Source organism: Papaver somniferum, chromosome 5 (assembly GCF_003573695.1).
Source record: "Papaver somniferum cultivar HN1 chromosome 5, ASM357369v1, whole genome shotgun sequence".
Lineage (NCBI taxonomy): Eukaryota > Viridiplantae > Streptophyta > Magnoliopsida > Ranunculales > Papaveraceae > Papaver > Papaver somniferum.
In genome coordinates, this window is record NC_039362.1 from 80,759,441 (window position 1) to 80,770,109 (window position 10,669).

At 36.8% G+C, this 10,669-nt stretch overlaps 2 protein-coding genes and 1 long non-coding RNA gene across 3 annotated transcripts; all 3 read left to right on the plus strand.

The window, feature by feature from the left end:
- The first annotated feature begins 448 nt into the window (after positions 1 to 448).
- On the plus strand, positions 449 to 2,250 carry LOC113279226. The gene is made up of 3 exons (XM_026527927.1): positions 449 to 1,983; positions 2,089 to 2,174; positions 2,234 to 2,250. The coding sequence occupies exons 1-3, from the start codon at positions 449 to 451 to the stop codon at positions 2,248 to 2,250; spliced, it is 1,638 nt and encodes a 545-aa protein (XP_026383712.1).
- A 17-nt stretch (positions 2,251 to 2,267) lies between these two features.
- Positions 2,268 to 3,275, plus strand: LOC113277574. The gene is made up of 2 exons (XR_003324995.1): positions 2,268 to 2,719; positions 2,906 to 3,275. It is a non-coding gene; the product is annotated as an uncharacterized LOC113277574 (long non-coding RNA).
- A 244-nt stretch (positions 3,276 to 3,519) lies between these two features.
- Positions 3,520 to 5,527, plus strand: LOC113282017 (protein roadkill-like). Its single transcript, XM_026530934.1, has 2 exons — positions 3,520 to 5,103; positions 5,179 to 5,527. Exons 1-2 carry the CDS (start codon positions 3,708 to 3,710, stop codon positions 5,205 to 5,207), a joined length of 1,425 nt encoding a protein of 474 aa, XP_026386719.1. The 5' UTR covers positions 3,520 to 3,707; the 3' UTR covers positions 5,208 to 5,527.
- The last annotated feature ends 5,142 nt before the right edge of the window (positions 5,528 to 10,669 follow it).

A 10,669-nucleotide genomic window follows, 5' to 3' on the forward strand; every position in this document is an offset into this window, starting at 1 on the left:
CACCTTTACTCTTCTCTTCTCAGATCTAAGTTGATCATCCGAAAATCAACTTATTTAGTTTTTTACAATCATTTTCTAGTTGTTATGGCTTTATCTCGTAGTTGTTTACATTGAATTTGAAGGTATGTTCTCTTTCTTTTACTCTCCCTTCTTCCTTCTGATTTGCATGATTTTGTTGAGTTATTGATTTTTTGTTCTATTTTCAATCTATTGTGAATTTGGGTTGTTGCTGTATTTGGTGAATTTGGGTTTTGTTTTGATTTTAGTGGTGGGGATCATGTGTATTGTCTACTGTGTAGGTTTTAGGGTTTTTTTTGGGGCCTTTGGGGGCATTTTTGGTCGTTCATTGAATTTGAGCTTTATATATAATACTTATAATTTATCTTTTAATTTTCTGCTTGTATTTTGATGGCTATCATCTCTTTAATTTTGATGCAGATAGCCAGATATGAACGAAGAGGTTTTAAGCACTACTCCGCTATGGAGATATGTGACTAAGAAGGATAAAGTTAAAGGTGGTGGTAATTGGAATTTTGTATGTAACCACTGTCAAGTTCCATATTCGGGTTCATATTCAAGAGTGAAAGCACATTTGTTAAAGATTCCAGGCTCTGGAATTAGAATATGTCCAAAGGTCAGAGAACATAAACTTCAGGAAATGAAACAATTGAGTGATGAAGCTGAGGCCAGAGCAAAAACATCTAAGTTTAAAAGTGTGCCTCTGCCAACATGTGGATCAGGTAGTGGTTCTTCTTTTGCGTCAAATTCTTCATCACTTGTTGAAGATCCTAGGAAGAAGAAAAGAGGGGTTGAGAGCCCAATAGAGAAATTGTATAATGCTGCCAGACGTGAAGAAATGGATAGCATAATTGCACGGTTGTTTTATGCAGCTGGCTTGCCGTTCCATCTTGCTAGGTGTCCATATTATAAAGTTGCATTTAATTTGGCTACATCAGATAGTAAAAGCATTCAAGGTTATATTCCGCCGGGTTATAATAAACTAAGAACAACTCTTTTACGGAAGGAAAGAGAACATGTTGAGAAAGAGCTAGAACCAATTAAGAGCACTTGGAAAGAAAAAGGTGTGAGTATTGTGACCGATGGATGGACCGACGAACAACGAAGACCCCTCATGAACTTTATGGCTGTTTCAGAGGCTGGTGCAATGTTTATTAAAGCAGTCAACACTCAAGGGTCAGTGAAGGACAAAGAGTACATTTCTAAGTTGATCATTGAGACAATTACGGAAGTTGGGCATCAGAATGTTGTGCAAGTAATCACGGACAATGCACCAGTTTGTAAGAGTGCAGGGCTACTTGTAGAAGGTCACTTTAAACACATTTTTTGGACTCCATGTGTAGTCCACACACTAAACCTTGCTTTAAAGAATATATGTCATCCGAGAGATATTCGAACTAATGTTTTAGTATATGAAGGGTGTGCTTGGATTAGTGAAATTATTGCTGAGGTGGTACTGATCAGAAACTTCATCACTAAACATTCCATGAGATTAGCCATGTTTAATGAACATGTGGAGTTAAAATTATTCACACTTGCAGAGACACGTTTTGCCTCTAGTATTATAATGCTTCAAAGATTTAAAGATGTGAAGCAAGGACTCCGTAACTTGGTAATTTGCAATCAATGGTCATCATATAAAGATGATGATCCTAATCAAGCATTGTTTATAAAAGAGAAGTTGTTGGATGATGATTGGTGGAACACTTTGCAGTATGTTATTGATTTTACAAAACCTATCATAGAAATGCTTAGATTATGCGACACAGACGAGCCTTGTCTTCACTTGGTTTATGAAAGGTGGGATCGAATGATAGATGAGGTAAAGAGCATTATACATCGCCACGAGGGCTTACAAGAATATGATATTTCACCATTTCATATGGTGGTGGACGGGATTTTAACAGATCGTTGGAGTAAAAGTAGCACACCGCTTCACTCTTTGGCACATTCATTGAACCCAAGGTATGTATGACAGTGTAAAATATGCAATCGCTTATTTATATTTTCTGGTCAGTTGAGTTAAATGTTAAAAAAATTTATACTAAAATCATAATTGAAACAACATAGGTATTATAGTCGTCAGTGGCTTGATGAACGTCCAGGGCGTGTTCCACCACATAGAGATCTTTTGATTGCAGGTCAAAGATTGAAGTGTTTCGAGAGGTATTACGATGCAGATGAGTTAAGAGAAGTTAACATTGAGTATGCTAAGTTTTCATCTTGCCGTGAAGAATTTGCAAATGCAAATACCATAAATGATAGATGGAGTATGAATCCTTATGTGTGGTGGGTTACTTATGGGGTGTATGCTCCTTTACTTCAGCAAAAAGCACTCATGTTGCTTGGCCAACCTTGTTCATCTTCTTGTAGTGAGAGAAACTGGAGTACGTATAGTTTCATAAATTCTGTGAAGAGAAATAAAATTACTCCACAAAGAGGTGAAGATTTGGTATTTGTTCATACTAATCTTCGTCTCTTATCAAGACGAAGCCCAGAATACTTGCTAGGGGATACAAGAATGTGGGACATTGGAGGTGATTCTTTTGATACTATGGAGGGTACTGTTGGTGTACTTGAAGTTGCTGATCTTTCTCTTAATGAGCCAGAGATGGAACGCATGATATTGGATGATAATGAAGCTAATGTGGAGGAGCTATACCCCCTGGTTTGACTGTTGACGTTATTTTTTGGTGACCAGGTAACTGTCCATCTCCTTGATCTGTTTTATTCTAAAATTTTAGTTACTATCATGCCAATTCTTTGTTTTATGATGTGAATTCCCCCTGAAATTTGTGTTTAAACTGACCTTCTACAAGTAGCCCTGCACTCTTACAAACTCTGGCAACTTTCATTTATGCCAATTCTTTGTTTTAAATTTCTACAGCTGGATCCTGGATGTAGCGGCATTCACATCATACTTGGAGGATCCTTGTTTTTTGGGCTAGTATTTGGTTCATGAAGTTGCGCTGTTGCGGGAAGGACTTCACTCCCCTTTGCGAAGCCTTCTAATTTTTTGTTGATATGTATATATATAGACTAGTAAATGTCGCGGAAAGGACTTTACTCCCTTTTGCAAAGCCTTCTAATTTTTTGTTGATATGTATATATAGACTAGTAAATGTCTATATAACCTTTTGTTGATAATGGATATCTATGTTCTCCTGGAAGGCTGGAACATTTAGACAGGTAAATGCTTAATCTTTTATGTTAGGAATGGGGACAAACATATATAATTTAATGAAAATATTTATATATATACGTGTCCGTGTCCTAGTATTTTGAGAAATTGCCGGTCCTCGTGTCCGTGTCGTGTCGTGTCCGTGTCCGTGTCGTGTGTCGGTGCTTCCCAGTGTCTTTCTCATCCCTCTCGTCCTTGATCGACAGAGTTCGGCAAAAAAACATTAAGCATGTATCTTTTAGAGTTAAGTTTATGAGGAGGTAGCGCTAGATTCATATATCTGTCTTTTTTCTACTCTAAAAAAGATTATTATCATTATCAAGGTAATGTACTCTTAATTGATTACTACTACACATTCATTATCATCAAAAATCATCATTCATATGGCACAAGCAACGCCACGTCTTTGCGCATAAGGGTTTTAAATTACCAAGCAAGTACTAGTGGCTATATATTTCTTTTAGTGTTTTTTATAAGGAAAAGTGTCCGGTGCAACTACAAACCACATATGTTTCTCTCAAACAACAGTAGTATTAGTAGTACTAGCAGTAGTAGGAACAACATTAGTTGTGGTTATAGCTGTTGTGGTTATAACAATGATCATCAACATCAACCTTTGTTTGATAGACCACTTTATGTATGCCCTAACAATAATAACCACATCAACAACAACTTCAGACAATCTCACCACCATCAACCTCCTCCCCCTTCAGCTTCTTCACCTCCTAAGCAGTCTCAGTCTCTAACTTTCTATCCTTTCTCTCCCACTTATTTTGATCAAAATAGTGAAGAAAACGACATTGAAATCTTAGAGCAGCCATACCACCATCAAGAGATTCATTTCAATCATCACTGCTTGAACCCTCAACAGCAACAGCAACAAGAACAGCCCTTGTTATTTTCTTCTTCTTCTACAACTACTGCTGCTGCTAACCTTCACACTACTACAGCAACATTACTTGAAGGTGGTCCTAACAGCACATTGGGTGTTGCAAACAAAGATAACATCACCAACATAATCAACAAAGATAATGTTGACTGGGGTGGAAGCGGAGATTTTAACAAGATGAACAAGAAATGTTCTACTAATTTGAAGATGAATGAGAAAAAACTAGTCAGCGCTACTTGGAACAATAGTAAGATGTGTTCGTCATCGTCAAAGAAAGATCGTCACAGCAAGATTGTCACTGCTCAAGGTCCGAGGGATAGGCGAATGAGATTGTCCCTCAAAGTTGCTCGTCCTTTCTTTGCAATCCAAGACATGCTTGGATTTGATAAAGCTAGCAAAACAGTCGAATGGCTTTTGACAAACTGCAAGGAAGAGATCAATGAGCTTAAAAGAAGTCTAAGAATTTCTGATGAGGATGATACTGTGATGACGGCTGCTACCAATAAGCGCAGTAGTTGTAGTAGGGGTGGTAAGAATGTATCATCTGCATCAGACTGTGAAGTAGTATCTGAGATTGATGTCTCCAACAATTCATCAAGTAACAACCTTAGGAAAGAGAAAAGGGTTCGACCATTGCGGAAGCCTACTTTCCATCCACAAAGAAAAGAGTCCAGAGCAATGGCAAGAGCTAGAGCAAGGGAAAGAACTATGGGAAAGAATTGGAGTAAATCTGTGATGCCCGCATCCACAAGCAATAACAATTACTTGTACAACCATAATAATCTGACGATGAACCAGGATATGAAGTCTTCACTGGATGTGGTAGCTGAAGCTGAAGAACCCATTTCTCACTCTCCCTCGCTGGAGGAATCTATTGTGATCACTGGCAACTCTAGCTCGCCTGCTCAGATTTTCAACTATCATCACCATGATCTGGTTAACTGGGACATCGATAACACAAACGAGATTTCTAGCTTTTGTGCTACGTCTGCAAACATTCATCTCTCGACTGCAGGTAATATTCATGACCATGTAACTAATCCATTTCGTATAACTACTTCAGATTCTCATTTGCCATCTCAATTCGTAGATTTTCATAACTTCGACAAGCCGTGGTAAACCTACAACAATGAAAGTTCATGAAGATAAGAGGCTCATGCATGATGATGATGTTGCTTTAAGCCCTTAACAATGTCAGTCCGTCTCAGGTTTATCTGCGCAATAAGAATGTAAGTTGTGTTCCTATTTGCTTGAATCATGTAAATCTCCCTAAGTATTCGATTCTATGTGTTTTCAGTTGTTCCAAAATTGTTAGTGGTGACATATGTTGTAATGCATATCCTCATTAATGAAACAAATATTGGAAAAACCTGGTGTACATATATCCTTTATAACAAAGAACAATCAGTTCAGTGATCAATTAGTTAGATACTTAAATAGGTAATATTGTTTTCTTGCTTGTCATCAAATGAATGTACGCCCCTTTAATGCTTTGTCGACAATACGAATTTGTTCCTTATGTAAGATTTTACTCGATATATATGGAGACATGTACGATGCATATACCGTTTTGATAAGAATCCCCTTCCTTGTCCTTCTAATCTAGCAATAAGTTTGAGTCGTTAGTTTTAAGGATGGTAAATGGTGCTTCTAACCATAAACATATTATTGACCTTCAACTACAATGCCATATTATTACTCTTTGCCCATAATTTATGAATCCACATATTTTATCTTCCTTTGCAATTTTGTTCTAGTGATGTCAAGTTCATAAATTGTAGTATGAAGGCGAAGAACTTTTTTTGCTTGTAATTGTTCAATTTAGTCATGTAAAACAAACTTCTGGAAAAGAGCAGGCTATGAAACTTATCATATGGTTCACAGTATTGATGTCTGCACACAATTTGAACATACAATATCATATATACAAGCAGAGAGTCAAGAAATAGTCTGAATTCAAACAAGTATGTCCTATGAAAATTTACTTAATCTTCATATGCATATGCATTTTAGAATTCTAGCTATCTTCTTGTAAAGATGGGTCTGACCACTATGCACCATGAAGGAGTCTATGTTCATACATTTAAGGCATGTGTTGCAGCAACATTGTATTGTCTATAAAAGTCAGGTATGGAACTAGCATAGAAACCTATATGGGAACTCTAGGTTGATGAGTAAGTTCTTATAAGTTGACACATACATATCTAATCTATTCTCAGGAATGTATAGAACTAGTAGATGATTGATGGTGAGGATTCTTTGGCCATTCATATCCTAATCTTATCCTAGTACATATAAGGTGCCTATACTCATGAAGATTAGCCATGCATATTTGAGCTTATAATGGGTTCATCATGAATGTTGGAAAGACTTGATTGAAAGGGTTATCTTCTTCTTCTTTTTATGTGAACTGATTTGCCTGATTTTGTACTAGAAGGTAGTAAATATATGTCGACATGGAGCACTATAGGCAGTTCAGTGATAAGGTTTTGCTGCAAAAGACCAATTTAGGTTGACATCTTGATCTACATATACATAGAAAAAAGATGACTGAGTGCAACCATCATATAAACTACCAGGTCTGCGCTCAGTGAAGTTAGGATATGCAACATAGAGTTAAAAGGTTTTTGATTTTACCATTTTTAAATGGGGACTTGTTTCAGCTACTGCGCTCTAACAAATGAAAACAAATCCCTACATAAGCTGCTACCTTCTCGTCTCTGATAAGCCTATATGTGAAAGCCATAGTTATATATACTCTTCTGCGTTTATTCCCATATATAGTAAATTCTTCATCATACTTAAGTTTCCATTAATATACTCCATTGCATTATCATTTAGTCAGCTCTTATAATAAAAGACAACAAGTTATTGATTGAAGTGTAGCAAATTAAATTTTTCGATAAAAACATCGCATAAGAAAATAAGAATTCTTTATGAAGTTTGGACAGAAAAAATCAATGTCTTCAGTTTTGTGGTACGCGCATTCAACCATGAAAAAAAACTAGTACTAAGAAACAAATGAATGGAACTATTGGGGTACGTAATGGGGTATATTACCATTTGGATATTAATGATTGATTAAGCTTTTAAATGATGTGAGGGGAATCGTAGAAAAGATATTAGCTAGATTACAGATTATCAATTGATTGAGTACTATGTTTCTGCAAAATCAATTCTATGTTTTCAGTGATGGATAGCATGTTTTTTAGAAGAAGACAGAAGTAAATTAGCTGCAATATTTAATCCAGCAACACACATAGGTTAAAACTGAGGTGACTAGTGGGTGCAACTTGTGTGATTGGTTAGAGGGACATTTGTATGATTGAGAATCCTAATCCACATATATATCATGTGCCCTGAATGATCTGTCTATTCCCAGATTTGGTGTTACAGAAGAAACGTGTGCAATTGATAGCTTGAAAACCCAGTTATATATATCTGTTATACATTGTGGTGCCTAACCGTGTTCGCAAGGGCAGTTGATATCGTATAATTTATAGAGTGATGTGTATCCTTTAATCACCTAAAGCTAAGAGTTTTATCGAGCAGTGATGACCGTGTCTGTGTTGTTGTACCAGACTGCCTCGTGATTGTGTATGTATATGTTATAAAGAGCACGAAATTTTGCCTAAGAAACATATCTTATCAGTGTTGTTTATTATGGATACTCCGAAAGAGAGTGAAGCGACTTGATGAATATACATTGTTCAAGCTGTTAATATTAGATTGGGAAAATTTATATGTTTAGTGTGAAAACGTAAATAAATAGCAGCCTTTCAGAGCCGGTTGGCAAATGGAGGGGCAACTAAACGCTCTACCCATGGCTGTCAGATTAAACTCACAATTTTACCATCTCTGCAAAGAGCCAAAGAGTTAACTATCAACTTTACTATCTTTACCTCTGTGGTGAAACTTGTAAGGTTGAGGAGGGTTTTTCTTATTCATCGGATGCCCTTATGATCAAGGCTAATCTAGTATGCTTAAAAGGGTCATCAACAATACTTTTTTTTTTTTTTTGATCGAATCAACAGTATTACTAGTTACTACTGCTTTTAATTTGAGCTTATTTTTATTTTATATATGCCACTTTTCTTGATTAATATATTTGGGGATTAGAGTTATTATTAACTAGGTTAAGTTGTTTGTATGTAATTCACTTACAGAAAAATGTACTACTATTTGAATAAGATAAAGAAATGAATATATCAAGGGTTATTTTGACTTTGGGTCCCATAAAATGGTATACCTTTGCATTTAAAGCCTAACTTTGTCCAGCTTTGAGTTTGGGTCCCGGTGGGTCCCAGTCAAACAGTTGACGTAACGGTTGACTAGTTGACCGTCTATAATATGTGAAATGACCAACGAAAATATTTTTTTTTGTTTATTTACCAACTCTACCAAGTTAGACACGTGGGAAAATATTGATCGCAAGTTATGGATTAGTTCTAGTCTTATCTGGGTATATAATTCTAACCCTAAAATTTCAGACACAATATCATCGATCTGTGAAAGTGAAGAGAAATAATTAGGGCTCTTTGATGTACATCGTTGATTGAATTCGATCGTACTAGGGATTTCGTAGTTGTGACAATGAAGATTGAGAGTTAATATCGGAGGTTGATTTATTGTTGCTGTCGATTTTAGGTCAACCAAAAGGTATGGAAAATGAATTTTTCATTTGTTAATAAAATTTAGGATATTCTTAATTAAGGTTTTCATGATGAATACCCATGTTGTCTAATGGTGATCGATAGTTTAATGGATTGATTTTGTTTTGTTTCAGTTGTAATTTTTTATTTTGTTTTTATCCAATTTTTGTTTTTGTCTCTGAACTTGTCATGTTTGTCTTTCCATGAGTTGTTAATTGTAGTTGCAAATCTTGAAGTTAATGAATGAATTGTTAAATCTAGTGGTCCTGCTGTTGGGTTCAATTAGTGTGTTTTACAAATCTTCAAGTTTATGAATGAAGTGTTAATTTATAGTGGTCCTGTTGTTGGTGCTCTGTGTATATATGCAGAATCTGTTGGATGATGTGAAGCCTCCAAAAGTTACTAGACCCACAGGGAGGCCTAGAAATCAAAGAAGAAGGGACAATGATGAGATACGTGGCAGGAATTCTAGACAGTACATGTGTGGAAAGTGTTATACATATGGTCACAACAGAAAAACTTGCACTGGTGCAACTGCTGCAAATGTGGATCAAGGTAAATAGTGTTAACTTCTAGATGTTATACTTGACTTTACATAAATGGATAAGGCTTAAACTAATGTGTTCATGTGTGTGTGCAGCTCCAGCTACCTTCACAGGTCCTCATGTGAGACCAAATCCAGCAACAAGGCCACCACCACCACAGCCAGCACCAGCAAGTGCCACAAATGAAGCATCAACCTCAACTGCTGCAAGTGTCACGAGTGTCAGAGGTACTAAAAGGAAAAGAGGTGGTGAAGTTTCTACAACTACAACTGCACATGAGCAAGCTTCAGTTTCTGTAACTACAATAACTAGAGGTGGAAGAGGAAGTAGGGGAGAAAGAGGTTGTAGAGGAGGAAGGGGAAGTAGAGGTGGAAGAACAACTACACCTGCAACTACAACTGCAGCTACAACTGAAAATCAAAATGAAGCAACTGCACCTGTCACTACCTCTACTGCCACTACAAGTGTTGTTTTTGGTAGAAAAACCTCCACTGAGGTGCCTACAAGCAGCAGAGGAAGGACTTTAAGGGGAAGAGGTGCAAGGGGATATGCAAGGGGAAAAACAATGCATAAACGTGGAGGTCAGATTGTGGGAGTTGGTATCATGATGCCTGAGCAGCCTAGACTAGTTAGAGAGCCAACTAGAAGTGCACAATCTCAGGTAAGAATAATATTTTTTAACTGCGAACACTTGCATACGAAAGCGGTATGTTTGAGATCATGTATTTTAACTGCTCCAACTTTTATATCTTCTTGTAGGTACTAAATCCAACCGGAAGAGGTGTTGGTGGTGTTCAGAGAGGATGTGTTGGTTCTCGGAGAGGAGGTGTTAGTGCTCGGAGAGGTAGAGCTTTCTTGAGAGGTGGTGTTGTATTTTCGACGAGTGGAAGGGGAAACATGCATAGAATTATGGATTGGCTAGGCACAGCTGAGCAGTGGGCAAATGATGAATGACGGTGGATCGTGTATGTTCCAAATTTGAAATAATCTTATTTTGTAAACTTTGCAAAAGTTTAACTGCAGAAATCACAGACTTGTTTTGAATGCAGAAATCACAGACTTGATTTGACCGAAAAATCTTGTTTATGTGTTCGTAGGATCTTTTTTCAAAGTCACGTGCAGGTCGCGTGGCCATGTTTCTGACTTAACGGAGTTAATTAATTAATATATTAATTGAAAATAAAAATTGAATTATAGACGGTCAACTGGTCAACCGTTACGTCAACTGTTTGACTGGGACCCACCGGGACCCAAACTCAAAGATGGACAAAGTTAGGCTCTAGATGCAAAGGTATACCATTTTATGGGACCCAAAATCAAAATATCCCATATATCAAAAGCATGTACTGAAGCTGAATCACAGAGCTCAAAAAAGAAACAAAAA